This window comes from Dipodomys ordii, unplaced genomic scaffold (assembly GCF_000151885.1).
Source record: "Dipodomys ordii isolate 6190 unplaced genomic scaffold, Dord_2.0 Scaffold136, whole genome shotgun sequence".
Taxonomy (NCBI): domain Eukaryota; kingdom Metazoa; phylum Chordata; class Mammalia; order Rodentia; family Heteromyidae; genus Dipodomys; species Dipodomys ordii.
In genome coordinates, this window is record NW_012267352.1 from 6736273 (window position 1) to 6760455 (window position 24183).

The 24183-nt window shown below is 36.6% G+C and overlaps 1 protein-coding gene across 1 annotated transcript in view; it reads right to left on the minus strand.

Annotated features, from left to right (window-relative positions):
• The window catches only part of Cyyr1 (cysteine/tyrosine-rich 1), a 71049-nt gene extending 49515 nt beyond the window's left edge, over nt 1–21534 (minus strand). Inside the window, exons 1-2 of the mRNA XM_013031025.1 lie at nt 21259–21534; nt 14526–14628 (exon numbers count right to left, since the gene is read on the minus strand). Coding sequence (XP_012886479.1) covers nt 14526–14628; nt 21259–21331 — 176 coding nt within the window. The 5' untranslated portion in view covers nt 21332–21534. The remainder of the gene's footprint in view (nt 1–14525; nt 14629–21258) is intronic.
• Between the last annotated feature and the right edge of the window lie 2649 nt (nt 21535–24183).

Genomic DNA, 24183 nt, shown 5'->3' on the forward strand with positions numbered 1-24183 from the left:
TCGTGTTAAATTTTAACCTCCTTCTGACATTTAAAAAACAAATTCGTTTGTAAAAGAATAATTCCACTCTCATTAGGCATGTGTTATGAAGTATGTTCTTGATCTCACAGTTTGGATTAGTTAAGATTCTAGTATGGATTATAACTAGGCCCACAGATGACAGGTGAGCTGGAGAGAATGCATAAAGCAATGTCACCGCAGGTTGTACTCTGTTTAGCGTGCTGCAGCTATAATAATAGCTATCTCAGGAAATAACTTGCCCAGCTCAAGGAGGAAGCTCAGTGTGGCCCGCAGTGGCCTCAGAAGACATCAGAAAAGAACAATCCTAACAAAAAAATGAAGTGGAAATGTGGGTTTCCTGGCAGGAAGACACTGAAGACGGAAGTGTCCCTTGACCCTAGGCGGAAGAGCCCGCATCACCAGGCCAGAGCTGAGCCAGGATGAGGCTGCATTTTTCGGATTAGGAAGCCCGGAGGCTAGCACGTAGTTTATTGCTTAAAATAGGGGAAAAAAGAATCCTGTCTTTGCAGCATTCAACCCAAGGATGTTGTGTTTTCTTTCTGAAAGTATGGCCTTTTGGGGGGTGTGGGGTGGGGTTTCAACTCATGGTTTTGCAGTTGAGCCCTGCCCTGCCTTTTTTCTTTATTTTTCAAGTGATGTAAGGTGTTTGTATCCTCAGACCATGATCTATCTACCTCTACCTCACATCTACCTAGGATTAGAAAGGTGCAACACTATGCCATTGAAGGTTAATGTTTACTTGTGTATCTTAATTTGATAAGTAAGTAGAGAGATCTAGGACTCCAAAAATGAAATGAATCTTGATATGGATTATATAGACAATGGGTTCTCAGGACCATTGGTTCCAGAATTTTCTAGTGGGTGGAGGGAGGTGGTGAGGGTGAATAGAAACAGGTTTTTCTATCTAATGATTGTGAATTTCTAGATTAGGTCCCGGGAAAAATGTATTTTTAGCAAACACTTCAGCTAATGCACACTAAACTCTAGGAGCATCTAATTTGAATTAATCTAAATGCTGTGAGATGTCTGGTCCCCATGAACAGGCCCAATTAAGTCCTGGTGTTTTCAAATAGAGGACATTTGAAAGAATGAATATGATTTAAAATGAATAAATAAGTATATTTTGTTTCTTGTATGCAAATATAGGCTTAAAAGTGTTATTTGAAATAAATGATGAACTACAGGAAAAAAAATAACCTACAAAGTTTGGTGGATCTTTAAATCACACCATCGATTAATTGATACACCTGTGAGATGGTCTTTCTAATAGCATAATCTGAAAAGTAGAACAGATTTTACTGGCTTTGGAGAAATCATTTTAGGATTAGCTCTTTCCCTTGAAATACTGTGTAGCAGTACCCAGAAAGAATTGAATTTCAGAGCCTCTTTGGTTCTGTGTGAGCTCTCCCTGCTCATAAATATTTAGATTGGAAGAATAAAAAATAAATAAATAAAAGGAAACAACAGAATCATTATTTTTAAAAGCTTAATGAATTTTTAAAAATGCACATTGTTGGGGAAGTTTGCCAATGATCAGAGCTTTGATTTTATTATCTTTTTCTTGCTTCCAAAATTCTTACACATTTCAAGGGACAGTATATTTTTTTCATTAAACCTAAGTTAAAATTTGTTATTTAAGTCATTCTCATCAGAAAATTTATAAACATCCTTTAGTTTTCTACTTTCCCTATCTTTGCCTCTAGTCCATGTTACCTATGTGGCTTGCTTATATACAATATATGAAATTAGTATTTCTACCACTGTTGTCTGGAATCTTTGATGTATTATAGAAAAGTAGACAGGATGGACCATCTTCGCAAAGGTCACAATTCCCAAATGATTTGTTCTCACTAACAGGGATTATGAAGTTTTAGACTGGTTTAGAATTAGAATGACATATCAAAACTTCTGCAAATCACTAGCATGACTTTAAAATCTGAAGAAAAAAAAAAAAGAAGAAAATGAAATGAAAATAATTTCGCTTGGAACTCCATGCAAGTCAGTACACCTTTGTTGTTCTTTTTCCTCTGGAAGACAATTCAATCAATTATTTTCATTTTAATTTCTCTTCTTGTTTTGTTTTTTGGCTAAACAAGTTAGTCCTGATTTTATTATTAAACATTTCCCCCTATTGTTAATGCATAGTGGGAGGTTAAATCCTCTATAAACAATGGTTAACTCAGCAATTTGTTCTGTCTTTTGAAAATTTCAGGTATTTTAACAGGCGTGTTAATAGGTCCACATGATTTCTCTTTTCCTTCTAGAATGAACTATGCCTGGTGGTTAAATAGATCGTAAGATAAGCATTTCAGAGCTATTAAGAGTGACATTTTGGTGAAGTATAGTAACTTGTGAAGACTCTGGTGAAGTGCAAGTCTTCATAGGTTGGTTAAAATATCTACAAAAGAATCTAGAGAATTTGTCCAAATATCTCTAGATAGCAGAGCTGGTTGAACCTTGGTCACATCCTTTTCTAGATCAAGGGCTTGAAACCTGACCACTATTAACATTTGTGATGTGGAGGGTGAAGTGTGTGTTAAAAGATGTTGCTCAGAATCTCTTGCTTCAAACCCCTGGTCTCCAGTGGCATCTCCTTCCTCAGATACCAAAAGAAATCATGATACCTTCACCTGTCCACTGCAGGGCCAAAGCACTTCTGGCTGAGGACCTCTGGTCTCTCCCTCTCTCCCCCCAATCCCCGCGTGTGTCATATACATATATATACACACACATCTATATATATATATACATAGTATGTGTGTGTGTGTGTATTGTGTGTGTGCATGTGTATTCCTCTTTCATCCATGGTGACACAATGGACTATTTTATTTTGTTGATTCAAAAGGTAACAAGAACTCCACATTGGTATGTCTTATTCAAAGCAAATTGTCTTTAAGGAGAGTACATCAATGGTTCATTTAATCTCTTCCTTTAGTGTCTGTAAATTCTTGGAACCACTCATAACATCTAGAGAAGTATTTTTGCAGACAACTTCAAAATACACACACACACACACACATATATATATATATATATATCAAATGCATTAATTTGTTCGTTATTATATGTGTTCATCAAAATGCAGAGATAGTAGATTTGTCAATGATGAGCAGATATTTGTCTTATTTCCTGATGACATCCCAGAGGATCCCCTGTGTTTCAGATGAACACAGTTTAAACATCACCCCTGTGAGATGCAGATTTGTGTTTTCCAACAATGGAGAAACAGCAGAGTAGAAGACATCCAGCAATTTGAAGCATGTGTTCTAACCCAGACATAGAATTCTCAATGAGAAGTTTGCCAGTTGAGACTATGATTTCTTCTTCTTATTTTATTATTACTATTTATTAGTCATGGGGCTTGAATTCAAGGCCTGGGTGCTGTCTCTGAGGTCTTTTTGATGCCAATGAAGCTCAGGGACAGCACCCAGGCTCTGAGTTCAAGCCCCAGGATGGGCGCAATTAAAAATAACAATGACAATAACTAGACTCAGCCCCTTCAGTTAAGATAATGAGTTAAAAATGATTTTACCCCTCCCACATTAAATCAATATATTACATGAACAAATTCTTTGTGGATGTCCAACAACATAAATCAAAATAGAGTCACTTTTGTATTGATAAACTTCAATTGATCCTTGTGATTTATGATTGTTTTCTTTTGGCAGTTCATCTGGCATGCATTAGCTACTCCTAAAAATACTTTCATTCTGTTGCACACATAGGCTATGTCTATTGAGAGATGTTTTGATAAATCCTAACAATGGCAGTTCCACACTGTTTCCTGCAACATTTCAGTAGAGCACTGGGATTGTTTGATTGCAGTGTCCAACAGTTAGAACACTGTTTGTGACCATGAATTATTCACATATTGGTAGACATGAGCTAGGCACATAAAAATACATCATTTTGAAAGTCATGAATCACATTCATAAAAGGAATTCATTAGAATTCCATAATGAATGTGTTTATAAAGCAAATCGTTACTCATTGACTCTTGGAATTACATTTGCTATTTTTTTTTTCATGAATAGGGTTTATGGACTTTTATTAGACTCACCCTTGTTTCTGAGATTGTTTCTTGGTTTAGCTTACAGATCAGCCTCAGGCCACAGGGCAGATGTGTGGATCAAGTGCACAGGACTTTTCTGACTGTGTGGTGCTTTGGGCAACCAGTGGGCAGTGGGATGCAGGACTTAATTAGAGGCCTTTGCAGCTCTCAGACTGCAATCATCTTTGATCAAGAGTATCATTTGTTTCCTTCAAGGCCAGGGCTACTTTCCTGGGAGCGATATGCCTCCATTTTGGGGCACTGGTACTCTTTAGTTGACAGGTATTCCTCTTAGCCAGGGACAGAGTCCCTCACTAGGAGTGCTACCTTGTACCTTCACAGAGTTTTACATATGAACTGAATGAAGCCATGATGTTTTCCACCTGTTTCCTTTTCCCTCAAATCTAGAATTTTTTTCCCCCAAAGCCCAGTGGTTTAATTCATGACAGGGAAAAAGCCTAAAACCCTATTGAGTGCTTTCCTATACAAATGTATCTTTCAGCCCCATTATAAGAAGCATGCAAGTTGGGTCCACTCTTTCCTCTTTACCCACCAGCAAACTGAGGTTCAATAATATTGAGAAAACTAAGCTCATACAGCACAAAAGAAGAGAAATCTAAGCCCAGAGTTTTTTTTTCTCTGAATCCCAATACTCTTGTTCTTTCATTGGTAACTTCCCAACACTAAAACTGCTAATAGTAAGGTACAGAATCACACCAAAAAATGTCTTTCCTTGTTCAATTCTACCTAGCAAAGGTAGGGATGGGTGTTATTTAAGATTGTAACTTCAAAGTAGAATTGTCAGCATTTATTTGATTAATTTAAATGATAACTAGTAACAATAGCTAAGATGCTATTGATGCTAAGATGCCTATCCATGGATGAAAAAAAATTAATATAATTCATCCATAAAGAAGATGAGATCCTGTCATTTGTAGCCAAATGGAAGGATTGTCTAGAGAGAAATAACCCATATTACATGGGTTTCTCATATGGGAAAGATAAATACCTTACCCAGAATCTATGCTGAACATACGAGAGGTTGAGAAGTGTGTGAGTGCACCAGTGAGATTGGATGTGATCACTGAACATTAAATGCCTGTGTTGAAACATTACACTGAATCTCAATAATAAAAGGAATATGCTTCAGTAAAAATAAATATATTTAAATTCTAGTATTTCCTTGCATATAATGTTTTAGAGGTGGGTCTTGTACTACTCCTGATCTTCGAGAGGAGTAATGTTTGAGCATTACTGTAAGACTGGTTATATACAGCACAGAGGTATGTAGTTCTGCTCACCTTTTTGACAGTGTGAATTCAGAGAAAAGAATATTTGAAGTCCTCTGTACTGTTCCTCTCTATTTGTGCAAAGGCATAAACAATTCTTTATCTACAAGTTCTTCCTTCCTTCTCTAGAAATGACCAAATTTGTTTGTCTTTGAGTCTCAAGAGTGTTACTATGGGTTAAGTAGCTCAGGCTTTCATCCGTGGCTCTTTCCAATGGAATCCTGTTATACTCTATGACATTATCATTGCCCTCTGAAATTTTCATTAGTTATGGGTGTGTTCTTCCTAACACGTCACAGTTGGGAGATAACTAGGAGACACTGCTTTAGGCTGAGCTGCTGCCAGAATTCTTCCACTACAATAAGCATAAAACCACTGGTTATTCCTTTGTGCCACTAAAACATTTTTTATGCAAAAGTGATGGAAGTGAATAGAGTTGAATAGAAGACTGTTGCCTTAATAGTCTTTTGCTGACAGACCCCACTACCTCATTGATGAAGCACATTCACTGTAAAACATGACAAGAAGCTAAATCATTATAATCTCATTGGGTTTTCAATTCTAGCCCGTCTCATCTGATTATAATTTATCATAAACAGTGCTATTAGAAAATGATAACTGACTCAATTACACCTTTTGCTCTATGAGGATGCTTAATCTGTATTCCATGTGAAGCTAGTCTTTGAAACCAATAACATATTCAAATTATGATTTGATTTATCTAAACAAATATTTACCCAGCTGATGTGCATTAATAATTTAGACCTATAAAATCTCAGGCTTTTCATGTTTAAACGAGGCTTGACTTGCATTTCAATCATGGATATTGGATTATTGGATATTTCAGTATGACAAGCCCCATTGAAAATTTTGACAGACTGGCTTCTTTTCTCTCAGGTGTAGGGTGTGGAAGGTCATGCAGAGATATGAAAAACTTCAGTAAGTTGACAAATAAGAGGGCAGAGAAAGCATAATGGTATAGCATGATATAGAAAAGAATTTAAGCCAGGCCTTCAAGATAGGAAAATAGCTCTTCAAATGCATCATTTAGGAACTTGTAAGGAGAGCAATAAGCTTTTTCCATTCATCATCCCATCTTGTGACCTTCATCCTATGTTTAGGAGCCTGTGGGAAACAACAGAAAAAGACCAAACACATACAGTTTAAAAAACTAGCTTGTTGTGTGGCAGCTGTCTGGAACAGGACAAATTACTTAATACAGCCTCTACCTTTTCATTTGGGCAGATAGAAATGATAATGTTTCAGTCATAGAGCTCTTACGATATCTAAATTAAAATTTATATGTAATAGTTATTGTTATTATATTTTTATTATTAAATTATTATGCATAATAGTTATTATGCATAATAAATCAATGTATTTTTAAGATGAAGAAAGCTCAAAAATACATAGTAGCTCAGCACCAATGGCTCATTCCTATAATCCTAGGTACTCAGGAGGCTGGGATATGGTCACAGTTTGAAGCCAGCCTGGGCATGAAAGTTGGTGAGACTCTTATCTCCAATTAACCAGAAGAAAAAAAAAGGAAATAGAGCTGTGACTCAAGTAGTTGAGTAATAACCTTGAGCACAAATCCCAGGGATAGCACTAGGCCCCAAGTTCAAGCCCCAGAACTGTCAAACACACACACACACACACACACACACACACACACACACACACACTAGTCCTTAGTAGTCCTCCCACACACTTTAACAACCTCTTTCACTACCAAACACCGTTTATCTTCTATTACCCAACTTAGACTTCTAATTAAAGTAGCTCCTAAAACTTAAAATACAGGACTAGATATTACCAAATCTGCTGCAATTAAAACTCAGAGCAAATAAACATGGAAAGCCTCCTAAACTGATTGTTATGGCAATATATGCAATTCATAGTGAATTGAGATAAATTTATGTAATATAAATAAATTTATGTAATATAAATACACACAGGTGTGAATGGAGAAGGGCAGATCAGTGTTGATAGAACTGAAAGAGGAACAGTATTCTCAGGCAGAAGGGGAGAATCACAGGATCTTATTAGGCAGTCCAAGCTGACCGTGAACTCACAATCCTCTTGCTTTGGCCTCTCAAATGCTGTACCCTATGCACCTTTTCAATCATTAGCTTTTTTTTAGCCAATTCTGGGACTTGAATTCGGGGCCTGCACACTGTCCCTGAGCCTGTTTTTGCTGAAGGCTAACACTTGAGCCACAGAGCCACTTCCGGCCTTTCCTGTTTATGTGGTACTGAGGAATTGAACCCAGGGCTTCAAGCATGTTAGGCAAGCACTCTATCACTAAGCCACAGTCCCAGCCTCAACCATCAGTTTTTTTATCCTGCACTTTCCACTGGAATTGAATGTTGGTACATTTGAATTTAGCATATTAAAAATGGAAATCATTCCCTTTTCTGAACCTTCTTGACTATTCTCCAATTCATTTCAAGGACACCATACAAAATAATCATGCAAAGCAGGCAGCTTAGAGATTATTTGGGTCTGTTTCTGTGGTTTAATCGGAATCCTTGCTCTGTCTTCCATCAGTGTAGAGATCCTAATTCTAGTCACTCATTTTGTAGATTCAGATGTTGTCAAATAGTATTCTATTCTTTTTCCTTATCTAGCATCCCTGTTCTGAGTTTTTTTTTACTTTATCCCATTAATCGTAGGTCCACTCTTTCAAATTCAATTTAAAAAATGGTCTTATGGATTTTGATTGGAATTATATAATAATTCAGAATAAACTGACATTGCCTAATAATGATCTCATTGAAATATTTCCACCCATAATTTGGATGTATCTCTCAATTTCTCTAGATCTCATTTTTTTTAAAATGAAATTTTTGTTTCTATGTTATTCAATAAATGCCACACACTTTTTGAATTGCTTATGAGGTACTTGCAGAGTATTTGTGTGTGTGTGTGTGTGATATTGTGGATCAACCCTGAGTTTCTGCACAGTGGATAGTAAGGACATAGTAATAAAGACTACTCCAGCAATTGTGTTATGAACTAAACAAATTAATGCAGATGAGCCACCAAGAATGGTGCTTGGCACATAGGAATTGCTAAGCAAGTGTTCTGAGCTGTGTCCCTAGATCTCTCACAGTTCTTAATGTTGTACTGTGAATTTGTTTATATACATACAGGCTCTACTTTCTAATAAATGTTGCAGGTATTTAACACTGAACTAATTTTGGTACCCTATTATGTACTCTGTTATTTTGGTGAGTTCTATTTTTAGTTTTTCTAATCTGAGTATTGACACACTATTTGTAAATAGTAAAATTTAGGGGTTTTTTTCTTTCTTTTCTTTCATTTTATTGTAAAGATACTGCATGGTAGGGGCAAAACAAAGGAGGAAGTAATAATGCTCGATAAGAAATGGACACATTACCTCACATAACTGTAACCCCTCTGTACACTATTTTTACAATAAAAACATAAAAAGATACTGTACAGAGGAGTTACATGAGTAAGAAAATGAGTACATTTCTTGTGGAGCATTGTTACCTCCTTCTTTGTTTTTCTCCTACCATCCCTTCCCTCCCCCCCTCCCCAGCTCCTCCCCCCCTCCCTGAAGTTGTAAAGTTCATTTCCAACATAGTGTCTTGTGAGTCTCATTGTTGCAATCGGTCATCCTGTGTCCTTGTTTCAGCATTTTGTTATTTCCCTTCCCCTCCCCAAATTAGATAAATGTATATTTAAATGTACATATATAAATAAATGTACCAAAATCAAATACAGTGACAACAGGGAATATACCATAGGGAGAAGAACATATAAGAAACAAAAAAAAATCACATAGTACATTAAAAACAACAACAACAAAGAAAAACCTCTTGTGTCCATACCTTGGGGTTCATTTTGCATACCATTATCTTATATGGTCATATGTACATAGCTTTTGAGCTTTTCTGCTCATCTGATAAAATTATCCTAGACATATACTAATTATTGCAAATAAGGGAAACCATGGGACCTATATTTCTTTGGGTCTGGCTTACTTCATTTAGTATGATTTTTGTTCCAAGTCTTTATTGCTTCTCAGCCTTTTGACTAAGATCAAGTGCAGTATCTGTTCTTACTAGTTTCTTCCTTTCTAATTCCTTTTCCCCATTCTATTTTTGGTTAGATAGGACTTTCTGTATAAGGCTGCATAGAAGCGGTGACCCTCACTGGCTTGTCCTACTGTTACCTTAGCGTGAAAGACTTTAACATCCCATCACCGAGATCAGGAGATTTGAGATAAGGAGATACATGTTTTCTGCTATCTATTAGATTAATTTTTCTTCCATATTCCTAGTTTGCTTGGTGTTTTAAATGTAAGGATGGGTTCTGTGAATTTCTATTCCTTCTGAGTTTAACATTAGAATTACTCACATTAAAAAGTCTTCACAGCATCCTCTCATGGGAGTGAAAACTCCACTCTTTGAATCCCCTGTGTTTTGTGTTTTCCACAATGGGTAGTGCACTGCTGCCTAGATGCTCCCAAGCCATCTGCCGACAGGACCCCAGGTGATGAATGGCTGGCCCTCTCAGCTGCTGGTGTAAGTCACTGAACATGTATGTATATGTGTGCAACAGTACAGTATTGGAAGTGTGTCCTAGAAACTTCATTGCTTTCTGTAAACAAATTGCATTTCTTCTAATTAGGCTTAATTTATGAAGATAATTAGGAGAGAATATAGCTTGACAGATTAAAGCTTTAGATATCTATGTATTTATATTTTCTCTTAATTACATATGACACGTAATTGTATGTCTTCAGAGACACACACTGCCTTTCTTTCTAATATAAGTTGTTGCCAATTTTAATTCTGGTTCACATTTGTTTTTACCATGTCAGTTAATTTCTTTTTGTGGCATTAGTAAAACAAAAAATAAGACTCAAAATTTGATTTGTTTAGTAGCTTTGGTACATATCTACCATTAATTCTAATTTCATTAATTTACATAACATTTTAAACCAACATCCAAGCTGTTGAAATGGCTGTGTTTCTGCCAGTGTTTGAATCGCCTCTGTGTGCAGTTCAGAACACTCAGCTACTTAATGATCATAAGGCTCTCAAATGCCATCTGGAAATATGAAACCTTTATCTTTTAGCTCAATTTTGCTTTCATGCATAGCAAGGCTGTAAAATCACAGTTGTGATATTTATTAACTGTCTTTGCAAAACTGTGGGTAATATATCTTTCACATTTCATTGAGAGAAAAAGAAACTCAATCCCAACAGGATCTTAATTATGAGTTCTTCCTCTAGATATTTTTCACCCTTGGGGATTTTGTGTTGCCAGATGGTTCTCTGAGGAATCTTATACGGGTCAGCATTTTATAATGAAAAACAAAAGTCTATTTTTGAGTTAGAGAATTAAATCCTATATCATGTCATCTGACTCATTAGATCCCAACTGGTTATTGTTTCATTCATACATAATATTATACAGTTAGTCTCTTATATCACCGAGTACCTTTATTTCTTGGCTTGTCTTGTTGGTTCCAATAGATAAACATTAATTAAACACTCAACTGTATCTTGTATTTCTCTCAATTCTACCCAGATCTTTTCATTTATTAGCAGGGAAAATATAAGTGGCCTTTGTCATGTTCATTACAGAGGAGTTCATCTTTCATGGAGAAGAACTGCTGATTATTATGTCTGACTGGTGGGAAATTATTTCTCAAATTGTCCCAAATTCTCATTGTTAAACACAATGAGGATTTCAGTCTTGTAGTAGTTGCTCATATGATCATAAATCTCATAAATAGGTCAGTGATTATAGCATCACGTAGTCTACCAGAAATATTCCAAATAATGTCACATCATAACAGGTGTTAACCATCATTCATATAACAGAATAAATAAAAATAATCTGCATTTGGAGTTTTCTCACCTTCATACATTGTTTAGTAGTGTCTGAAAGTGGGTTCTTTGTAAAGAAGATAGATGTCTAATTTCCCTCCCAAACTACGGAATTATTTCATTTTAGTTTTGGTAGGCATGACCAATAAGACTATGTTAGTAAAAATCTACCTCTTATCTGACCTACTTATCCATATGTTTTCATCTAATTTAATTTTGCCAATCTAGCTACACTGAACAAGATGAGTTTTGCCAAACTGATCATTTCCTTTCTTCTACCTCTGGCTTTGGGCTCCAGAGTCACTCTGTCTGGAATCCATTTCCCTTTCTTCACTGTCCATTTTTGTAAATATCTGTTCTTACTTAAAATCTCTGATCAAATGCCAGTTATGAAGCTTTCTCTAAACATCTCATTCTAAACAATACACTCACATGTGCATGGACTTAGATGTACCCTCTGGCCCTCTAGTAGTACACGATATATTAGCTCATTGAATGAACATTGTCTCTACTCTCTTCTCTGATCAGATTTTTCAAGGTCTTAGAAGTAAGGGTGCAGCGTCTTTGGATCCCACAGTAGGGGCTCTTCTATGTGCATTTATAAATAACTAGTTGATGGAAGCAACACAAAAACATTCTTCAATTCCGAAAGATAACATTATGAATTTCCTATATGAAAATGATTATCTACAAAGGAAAGGATAATGAAAAGAAAGATTTCTCCATGAACAGAAAAACAGAAATTTAGCTCCTGTGATCCCATCAAAAACAAGTATCAATGAGGTGTAAAAAGAGTAGAAGCAGGTATAGAAAATCAAAATAAAAGGATTCAATATATTGCCTCAACTCTACAAACTGTGTTGGTGAGTAGCAGGGGCTTCACCAATAAGATTCTCAAAGAGTCAAGTCAAACTCATCAAAAAAAAAATCAAACTCATCAAAAAAAAGAAAAGAAAGAGAGAGATCTAATTTGTGTTCTGGTCCCTTTACTTAATTTAAAACAGAGCCAAGTTTTAATTTGATAATTCATCAAAACCACAAACAAATTACAAAATTGTTCATTTACAATATGTCATATTTTGCTGTGTTAATTGCTTCTTCCTTCATTTACCTGCTTACTAAAAATATGAAACTTTCTGTTAAGAAGATTAAAATGATTGTACCAAGAATGTGTTTGGATGTTTGAAAGAGAGGAAACACAGTTTAAAAATTCCATAATAAAATCATTTTGGAAAACATGTGCATGAAAGACCTCTTGGAAGCATTTTTAGAATTGACTTTTTTTCTACCTACTCCATCCGGCCACAACTTTAAAAAAAGGGAGGGGGGCTGGGTGGAGTTAAGAACTCTTTTCAAATGTTAAACAATAACTGGAAATCCTGAAAAAGTATTCTTCAGCTGGGGGGTGGTTGGGGGTGGGGGAGGATTTTCAAGCTTTTTTTCCCCTAAGAATTGTTTAGCAAGGAATTTACTCAGTAATTTCTATTTTGAACAGCAAGTTCAGTTTTAACTGCCTGAAATATAATGCCATCTGTGTTTATTTTCCCTTCTAAAACACAGTTTTTCCCCTAAAGATAGCAAATCCATGATCCTTATAACTCAGATAAATATATTAGTGAAACTAATGGTTTACTTTAATTAAATAGTGAAATTAGGTATAGATCTTGCGCATGTATCTTAGAACTGTAAAATGTGATGCTGAATATCAATCATATAAAGCATATCTTCAAATTTAACATTTTCACATATTTTGATGAGTCAGTTATTGTGTGTTCTATATTTATTTACCAAGATAGTGATGGCTATGGGGAGAGAAACTGAGATATCAGTACATCTCAACTCAGTAAATAGACTGAAATAAAATGGATCAAGAGTCAGTGGACCAAAGAACCACAGAATCACTGACTGATGGTAATGCTCCTCTCCCCGTATCTACGATGGAGAGATTATCTGAAAATACAACTTCATTTTATCAATGGGAAAAAACTAAATTATATTAAAGACTGTGAAGTTACATACACATTATTATATATTTAGATTTGAGAGGATACATTTCTGTAAAAAAAAGTCATTCTGTAAAAAAATGTCATTCTGAGGGAATATTCAAACATGGAGAGTTTATTTACTTTCAAGGAATGCAAAAGTTCTATTTAAAATTTACAAAATATTCATTTTGAATTTCAGCTTGATACTTCTTATGTGGCTATGAGAGTCTTTGAGTATATCCCAAAGTGTGGCTGTTTTGGGGTACTGAATTCAGACAGACTTGACTCTATTATTTCCAGGCCCAATGAGCCCTTTAGAAGATTTCTGTAGTGCCAGGTTTTATGTTTTGGGAAATTGAGGATGTGTTATAAGTCATCTCAACAGACATGTCCAAAAATAGCTGGGCACATATAATTTAATATCTAATATTTCCTGTCCCTACTCAGCCTGCAGAGGGCACAAGTTAAGGAGAACAGAAGTCTGGGAACAGTAATGATCCCAACTCACCATAATGTGCACTTGAAAAATGAACAGCAGAAGAGGATAGAGGTTAGACCACTCCTGCTGGACAAGAGCCACAGGCTATTCCTTCACTTGTGTGAACAGAGGAACTGACCACGTGTTCACTTTTCTAGACTTGCCATCCTCAAGGCAGATCCATCCTTTGTCCTTTGTTCAGAAGCAGTATGAAAATAACTTCTTAGTTATGGAGAAATGCTAAGTACCTTCTTATGTGTATAATATATTCTCTCTTGCATGCATATGGTTTATTTATTACTTTACATTATTCATGTCTACCACTTCTTGGACTCTAAACTAATTTCCCAAAGTTGCTTTATGAAAATTATGTAAAAAACCTGATATTTGATACAGCAACTGCTTTATTCATAAACTCTCATTTCTTGGACATCTACTGGATGCATTAGAAGTATTTATGGATGGCAAGGTAAACTGGCTATGCATTAATATTTGTTAACAGATAAAGTTAACTTACAAATTCTTCAACACAGAAGGCAAAACATACCATCAACAACAGTGAATGATCAGTTATATGTCTACTGAAAACATTTCTATAGGTGCACAACATTGAACAAAGAAAGACTACTCTTTAATCTCCCTTTAAATGCAATATATACTAATTTTTGCATATTTTTCAAATAAGAAAGCATAACAGATAGTACTGTGCATTTAAAACCTCCAGTAAAATTTTGACTCAATAATCATAAACTCTCTTGATCACACTTATATCTGTGTTCCTTGAAAACAAAACAAAGAACATTAGTCCTTTCCCATGTGACCAGTACTCACGAGAGAACGTTCCCGATGTAGGCATAGTAGGAGCAGCAATAGGGTGTGTGTCCATCACAGCAATAAGAGCGACAGTCTTTGCCACACTGAGCAAGGCAATCATCTATTAAAAAAACCCACAAGAGCAGAGATCACACCTTCTGAAAAAAAGTGTGCGTATATCCCAATGAATCAAACAGCACTCCTTAGTACACTTACATCTTCTTCTTCAAAATATATAATATATACACATTAACATTTTGAATAATTATATATATATATGACCAACTATATATATAGTTGGTCATGGAGTTTGAACTCAGGGCCTAGACACTGTCATTGAGATTTATTGCTCAAGGCTAGCGCTCTACCACTTTGAGCCATGGCTCCATTTCTGAGTTTTGGGTTAACTGGAGATATTTTCATGGATTTTTCTACCCAGCTGGCTTTAGAACAGCGATTCTCAGATCTCAGGCTCCTGAGTAGCTAGGATTACAGGCATGAGCTCCCAACGCCTGGCTCTACTCCAATCTGACGAAAACAAAGACAAGTCTTCTTGAGTCTCCTGCACAGAGCAGTCATGGTTAGGCAACTTTGCTTGAGTATGATGAAGAAAGGAGGAATGAGAATGTGTTCATTGATCAGCCATTCAGTTCATCCATGCAGTTCTTTTTTTTCATTTTTATGTGAGTATTTAGTATAGTTCTTACTATAGTTTTAAGTGATTAAAGTCTTCTGACTTTTTAAGTATTATATTCTCAATTAACTTAGTTGGCAGAAAATGATATTGACATAGGTGATACCAAACTGATTAAAATTAGTGTGTGTATTTACCATGTTAATGCGTTTTTGTTTTCCTTTTATACAGTTTTTAATCTTCATAATTACAGTTTACATACATAGAGGATAACATAAATGAGTCTTCATTCTGTCAGAACATTGGGCTTGAAAGATGATGAGCTAATTACAGAAAGAAGTTAAGGGAAATGAACCCCAAGATAGGGACACAAGTGTTTTCTTCTTCCTTGCCACTGTTTCTAACATATTTATAAGGTATCATGTGATTTTTTTTGTTGCTTTGTATTCCCTCCCCCATGGTATAACCCCTGTTTTCAGTGTATTTGATGTTGGTATAATTTGGGGAGGGGAAGGGAAAAAACAAAATGTTTAAATAGGGATACAGATCGACTCATTGCAACAATGAGATGTACAAGATGAAATTTACAATTTAGGCAGGGGAAGGTGGAGGGGGGTATGTGGGGTATAGTTGAGGAGGTGGGAGGGATGGGATGGTAGGGGAAAAACAAAGGAGGAGGCAACAATGCTCGATAGGAAATGTACTCATTACCTTGCTCATGTAACTATAACCCCTCTGTACAGTATTTCACAATAAAAAACATTAAAAAAACCCTATAATTAGTTTGTGAATGACTAACTGTTTACCTAATATTGAAAAAAACCCCAAAAAGTTATAAAGCAGTAAAAAGTGAAACAGGATAAGCTATTTTTTGATTAAAAGAACATGTTGTGGAGGGGAAGGAAAAAAACAAATTGTTTAAATAGGGATACAAGTGGACCCAATGCAACAATGAGATGTATAAGTCGTTATGCTGAAAAACGAACTTTACAAGTTTGGCGGGGGGAGGGGGAGTGGGGGGGAGGGGGAGAATGGAGAAACAAAGGAGGAGGCAACAATGATAAGAAATGTACTCATTATCTTGCCCATGTAACCCCTCTGTATGGTATTCACAATAAAGTACACACACACACACACACACATATATAAAGAATATGTTGGGGTAATAAAAATAAATTAATGTTTTTCTATTTTTAAACAAGGAAAATTGTACCAAAAATGTTAAATAAAGATTACATTAGTTAAAAATTTCTTTAAATGATTTATTCTACAACATCTGGTTAGCATCTAGTTAAATCAGTAATATAAATTTTGAGGGATATGAGTTTCAGTATAGGATTAGGAAAACTAACACAGTTGAATAATTTAAGTTATATATTCAAGAACCACCTAATTTGAAACCATTTCCAACTTATTTCCTGAAATTAATATTGACTATTACATAAATTATGAGAAGCATTTGATTTCCTTAAATGATATAATATTCAAATACAAAATATTATATTAATGTGTACATGCCTGTGTTCATGTATGACTTATCTAGAAAAGAAAATTTAGATTGCTTAAATATACCTTTAGGTTTTTTTTGTTTTTGTTTTTCTTTTCTTTGAGTGCAGAAGTAATGGAGTTTGAATGGGACCTCTTGCTTTCAGGCAGGTGCTCTACTGCTGAGGTATGCCTCCAGCCCTTTTTTACACTGGTTATTTTTTATTTTTTTGTCGGCCGAGGGGCTTGAACTCTGGGCCTGGGTGCTGTCCCTCAGCTTTTCAGCTCAAGGCGAGCGCTCTACCACTTGAGCTACAGCGCCACTTCCAGTTTTCTGGTGATTTATTGGAGATAGGAGTCTCACGGTCTCTCCTGCCCAGGCTGGCTTTGAACTGCGATCCTCAGATCTCAGCCTCCTGAGTAGCTAGGATTACAGGCATGAGCCACTCAGTGGTAGATCGCTTTCCTTTTATGCATGAGGCCCTGGGTTTGAATCCTCAGCACCACATATGAAGAAAAAGCTGGAAGTGGTGCTGTGGCTCAAGTACTAGAGTGCTAACTTGACTTGAGCTAAATAAGCTCAGGGGACAGTGCCCAGGCCCAGAGTTAAGGCCCACGACTGGAACACTCCCACCCTCCAAAAAAGAAAAAAATAAATACTTTCTACACTGGTTATTTGTGAGATAGGATTTTGGTTTTGCTCAGATGGGTGTGGACTTTGCTCCTCCTATTTTGTGCTTCTTCGTCGTGGGTGGGAATGGCAAGGGAGCAACACTACACCCAAGTCCTTCCACTTAGATGTTTTCCCCGGGTATCCTAGAACAATGATCTGCTCTTTTTCAGCCTATGGTATAGCTGGGATGGCTCTATACGTTGAGAAGCGGTCTCAAACACTAGTTGTGCTTACACTAGCATAGAACCATATTCCTCCCTATTGCTGTCTCCAGAATAGCTATCATTACAGAGGTGAGCCACTGGAGCCTGGCCCATTTTTAAAAGAGAAATACAACTGAATTATTTAGATCTGAGAAAAAAGCTAATGTGTGGATAATCACTGTTTTTCAGAAAGAATAGTATACTTTTTAAGGATACTTACTTTACAGTTTTCCCAGTGAATTTTTACAACTGCCATTTTTAGCACTTCTCAATTCATTTAAATATTTAGATGGTTCAGCTTTCTCCAGAGCTTAGAAGAGATCTGTTGTTTCCTGCTCTTAAAAGCCATGAAGATCAAGGGAGAAATTGTATCCCCATTATTCTGATACAGTAAAACTTTGAATGCATAAGTGACTCTATGCTGCCTTTTGAATAATAGTCTGCACAATGGCATCCTATTTGAGCATAAAGGTGAAAGATTCAATAATCACTACTACCTTCCAGTTTTTACTGTCCTGGACATGGTGTTATCAAAATATTGTGAGCAAACATTACAGGAAACCAAACCCCAAATGTTCTAGCCAAGTAGTGGATCATACCTGTAGCAAACATTTGCATCATGTCACGAATTGTTCATTATTTTCGTGGCATTTTCCAGCACCACTGTCTACTTTCCCAGAAGTCAACTACCGAAAATTTCATAACACCGCATACACATTGACAATCACAGCTTTTCCATCTAGGATGTGTTTTCTTTAAAAACAACTGTTTTGTTTTAAGCTGTATCCCAAAGCTTACAATTTTATGTTATTTTCTTTCTCTGGCTTATTGGAAAAATATTTTTATGATGATCAGAAGAGGAGACTTCAGTGCAGCCTTTTCTCTTTTGTGAAAGAACGAAACATTGTCCATATCTCAGAAGACAACACATATTCCTTTTATTACACCCTGAAAATTAGCCTGTTCAAACTTCCTTCAACTGCCTTTTAATTAAAGACACAGTTTAAAAAATATTTCCCAGCTCAACCCCTTGTCCCACCTTAATGAATGTATAGAAAAGGAAACGCAGTTATCTGGATTTAGAAATGGATCTTGCAAACTTTAGGGAAGAGGACAAGACAGGAAGGAAAGGGTGGAGAGCGAAGGCAGAGGCTAAGGGCCAGGAGGGCTAAAACCTTGACTGATTCCTGTCTTTGTAACCTACAGTGCGTGTTGGAAAATAGTATAAACACTTCATTGGGTCTGTCTCTAAAAATGGCTCCATAGAAAATACAATATATCAAAATGGAAAAAAATATTCCTATTTGCCTAACTAAATAGAGCATGAACTTAATGCACTTGCTTTGTGGATAATAAGTCACCCTGTGAACAACGCTATCAACTTAAGTTTTGCCCTGTGAAGCCAAGAATTCATTTACCACAATGTCTAAACTATTTTTATTTCTATGATATTCTGGGATTTAGCTCCAAATGCATACTTCCTATTGAATCTCTTAGTTTCAAGCAAACGGATCTATGGTGTACATAACCATCTGTTGTATATCTAACAATCTCATGACTTTGCCCATATTCATAATAAATCCTTCCCTATCTGTATCTTTTGTCTTCTCCTTTATTTCAGGACTTTCCTGTTCTTCAACGATCTTGTTCTCTAAATTCTCTTCCATTTTCTTAAGTACATGTTTATTGAACTACTCTATGGACCAGTAGTTTTGCTAGTCTGTGATGCACCTTTGCTGAACAAAATAGACATTACCCTCAAGGAATGTACACATAAGATCATCTTCCTTAAACGACCATAGCCCGTGATTATACCTGTCCCAAGTGACAGAAATTTGTACGTGTTCAGATATTCTATGAGCACACACCATCTCCTAGAGAAAACTCAGAGCCCATTTCTGCTTAACTCTTTAGATGAATATGGTCTCCTTAAAAAGGCTTCTGAAATATGCCCAGGAATTAACACTAAGATATATTAGTTGAATATTTCTTACAAAAGTCAATCTAGTGTTGACTTGTAGTTACTTTGTAGTTCACTAGGTTGGAATTCAGGAAAGAAAGGGATGGAGTGAAAATTGTCTATAGGAACCAACTGGCTATAGTCCACAACTGGCTAGTAGTGCTGCTTTCCTGAGCCCTGGGCGAGGTGTATTAGCACCACAAGGTCTAGAGGAAAGGGTGGATAGGTATGCAAACCAGAGGCATCTTGTCCACCACAACCATACCTTATGCTCAGTGGAATGGTTAAGTAAACGCAAGGAAGGTTATTAAAAGTTCCTTTGCTTTTTGCTAATTCCTTGTCTCTGTTTGCTCTTGATAAGCAAAGAATGCAGAGAGAAACATCATTGCTCCAAATTAACTAAGAAGAATTGCTTTCTAAATAAAATGAATATGGATACAATTATTACTTTGTACTTAAACTTGAAAAACCTTATAGGATTTTAGTAAAAGAAATGCTCCAATCCATGGAAATGTGAATTATCTCCATCTTAAATACATTCCCTGCCTGCTTTTATGAATGTCTGTATAAGAAAGTCAACATTTCCCTTCCACAGATTTTTTAATTCAATTTTATTGTCAAAGTAATGTACAAAGGGAGTACAACCTAAGTAAAGTAGTAAATACATTTCTGATTCCTTTCTGTCAAAATTGGGTGAGAAATTCAATCTTTTATATGCAATGGAACATTGTAATACTTTGGAAGTAACAGCACAGAAAAACAATTTATCTGCAGCATCTTGAAGCATCAAAGGAGGTGAGTTGTGTCCTAGTCACACACAGCACTGCAGGGTCATAAGAAAGCTATGCGTTTGGTGAGAACAGTTTAGGAAAGACTTTGCTTTTAGCTCATAGTGGTTTGTGAATATGGGCAGGTGCAAGGAGCACATCTGTAAATTAACTTTATACTTGAATACACTAAGAAAGGCCATGAAGGGCTCCGTATGAATCACAAAACAAGACTCCCTACTTTGTGTCAATAATGATTAGCAATTCCTAGTAAGAATAATTACAAGGAGGACATGAGATACCCTGTACAAGCTGTACAAGCGAGTGCTTAACCATATCACACAACCAAGACCTGATGAGCTCAAATTCTAATTCAGCCATACTAACTGCTCAGCTTTTAATACCTGAGAATCTCTTACAGGGAAAAACCATCATCCTCAGAAAGTGGAGGTGAGAAGTCTTTGAATAGCTATAGTCAAATAGAAAAGCCACCAGAGTCCCTTATTTCAAAACATCAGCAATATTCCAGGTGCCCCCTTATCTCCAGAGTCCCCATCCTCAACCTCAGATTCTTCTTTAATCCTGGATAAAATTTTTAATCCTTTAATTCCAGAATAAAAAAAATGTGAGAGAAAGAAAGAATGAATGAAAGAAAGAAAGAAGGAAGGAAGGAAGGAAGGAAGGAAGGAAAGAAAGAAAGAAAGAAGGAAAGAAAGATAGAAAGAAAGAAAGAAAGAAAGAAAGAAAGAAAGAAAGAAAGAAAGAAAGAAAGAAAGAAAGAAAAAGAAAAAGATACTTCACAAAAGGAAAGAAGAGAGAAAACAAACAGGAAAAGTTAAAGCAAAGAATCCGGGGAAGGTGCAGATGAGGGATTGAGGGATTGAGGCGCTGTTGTTTGCTGTTGCCTCCCTCAGTATCTTTGCCCTTCTCCAGAGGTCCTAGCCCGTCCTGCCCGGCTGATTTTGGCCAGGACAGTGATCCAGAAGCAGTCTCAATCCCCTGACCCTCCCAGAGTCCTCTGCCACTGACCTGCGTAGACAAAGAGCAGGACTAACTTTGGAAGCAAGACCCCTGGACGCCCGGGCGGCCGCTGCGTGTCCATCCAAGCCGCTGGCCCGACGTGGCGCGCGTCTGGGACCCACAGACTGGAGCAAAAGGAGAGCCAGGAACCAGGAGGGATGGGGAGGAGGTGGAGGGGTCAGATGGAGAGAGCGGGTTGAAGCGGGGATCGGGCCATGGTCCAGGGAGCCCTGGGTGGAGGCCTGGCCGGTGTGGGGCGTCCCGGCTGGCTGGGCCGGAGGAGGGGAGGCGTAGCAGCTCTGGCATCCGCAGCCACCCGGGCTCACATTTCATCCCTGCGGAAAAAGCAGGGGAGAGGCAGGGGACCGGGGTGTTCCGACTCCTCCCTCCTAAGCTGTGCTGGCGTCTACAAACTACAGGAGGGCAAAGCCAGGCTCAGAAGAAACTTTTTTTGTTTTTAACCCTGGGCCATTGGAAATGTGCTCTCCTCTGCATTCCTCAACCCCCCCACCCCCCTCACCTCTGCGAAGCAATGGAAGAACAACACTGCTGTTTTAATCACAAAAGAGGATTTGGGGGTTTGAAGGTAGCTCGCAGGAAGAATGACTGTGAAGAAAAGCCAAGCAGAATTGAAACCCCAGCAACTGTATCGAACCTAAAGTGGAAGTAGAGAAAATCCTGATGAGTTTATAGTTCAGGGGAAACAAAAGAAAAATGCACCCTGTCATCAATGTTGCTGCCTATGCAATTAGATAAGAGAAAGAAACAAGGATTTTTAAGCGATTGGAGACCAAACTCTCATTAGCAAATGGGATGTTTGTGGTGTGTGGGAAACCAAAGAGAATCAACCCTTAAAACATGAATAAAAAAATTAAAAATTAAGGAAATTTTGCTTGAATGATTAGAACTGTGATGCCTTCAAGATGATAGCAGCGCACAATAAAAAACTGAATAAGGACACTGTTTTTGAACAGATTTGCAATGATTTCCAAATTTATGGCTGAGTAACGCAAAAGAACACATGCAGTATGGTGGCTTTTGTGGAAGAAAGGAAAGGGAAATAATGAAATCTGTACCAATCGCTGCAATTCCAATTTCTTAAGTTTCCTGTCTGCTATTTGTGATCCCACAGTCTTACCACACATGCTTTGTTTCTATCATCTCAATAAAAGTAGAAACTGCTTAATTTTTGTTAAAGGATAAAAAGAAATATCCCCGGGGGCAGGGAGGGGTAAATAGAAAATAATGAAGCTAGTTGTCTGTGAGAGGTGGACAGACTGACATGGCAAAGGGACAGTACTGACACTCCTCTGGGTATGTCTACACAAATGAGCAAGAATGGGAAGGGAAAGAAACCAAATGATAGCAACAAATGAAATTAAACGAACCCACCTGCATTTCAACTGAATTAAAATTGGGAGCAGGTTATAAAACAAACTTAAGTAAACCATGAACACAGTAATTGACTATATACACCAATCTTGGGTGGAAATAAAATGGGAATAAAATAAAAGCACAGTCTCTAATAGAGAGATTTTGTGTGTTATAATTGTGGGTAGTTTTATGGACAAAACAGTTCTGAAACTATTTTAGCTATACTATGGGGATAAACAAGTAAATGTCAAGAGTTTTAGATACGGAATGGGAGATATTATAGAAGAGCCCAATGATGATGGATGAAAAATTACTTGTCAGTGTCATTTTAGTATTTCAAAGTTATATTTGTATAAACACAAGTGTGTGTATGTACACAAACATGTAATTCTTTTTCCTACATTTAAAAATATATGAATGTTGATTACATAATTCATGTTTTTGGTTTCTTAAACATATATTAATTATATAATTACTGCTTTTTTCACCTTTTTGGATTAGCATACATTAATAACATGAAAAGTGTGTGTGTGCAGTCCTCACTTTGATTAAGTTTACCCCCTCCTTTATGGTTTCATTCTTTACCTGCCTCTTTCCCCTTTTGTCAACAGAGTTTAACAAAAGTAGGTTTCCTATCTACACACACACACACACACACACACACACACACACACACACACACACACACAGTGTATTCTGATCCTCTTTACCCTTCAGTATTCTTACCTTTCCCCTTCCCACTAACCCCTGCCAACACATTTATTTTCTGTCTACTAAAAGACACTACTAAATAGTGTCATCTGGTGGGTCTGTTGTACAGTTCATTTCTTTATATTTCTTTCTTTATTATTTCTTTATTTTTTTTCTTGTGCCGGTCCTGAGGCTTAGACTCCAGGCCTTGATGTGTTCCTGAGTTATTTTTAGTTCAAGTCTAGCCTTCTACCAGCTTTTTAGTGGTTCATTGGAGATCCGAATCTCACATGCTTTCCTGCCCAGGCTGACTTTGAACTATGATCCTACTGAGTAGGTAGGATTATTACAGGCATGGGCCACTAGCATCCAGCAGTTTTAATTTTTTGAGAGAAAAAATTTATTAATTTTTTATGTGGAAGGCCTGTGTCAATTTTAAAGTGTTTCTTTTTTATTTTTGATCTCTAGATTTAAAAGTAACAGTTTATTTTCTTTTTTCCTGGTTATAGAAAAATTAAAAGTAACAGTTTATTTTCTTTTTTCCTGGTTATAGAAACATTTGTCATCAGTAAAAATGTTTGTACAAATCTATTTTTTACATAAAATATCTGCATTGTTAGTGAATACTTTAATAGGATAGCACTATATAAAATTGGCATGTAACAAGCAATAGAATGTAAGGCTACAAATCATAAATTACTAAGTTAGTGGGTCTATGGAGAGATTTGCTCAAATAGTCACCATTGTTTCTAGTTGGAGACCTAATTTAAATTTACTTATAAATTCTTTAAATTACTTTTACCTATAGCACAAGGAATGTCATAAAAAAAAACTAATGGTATACCTCCTTGTACTAAAAAATAAACTGAA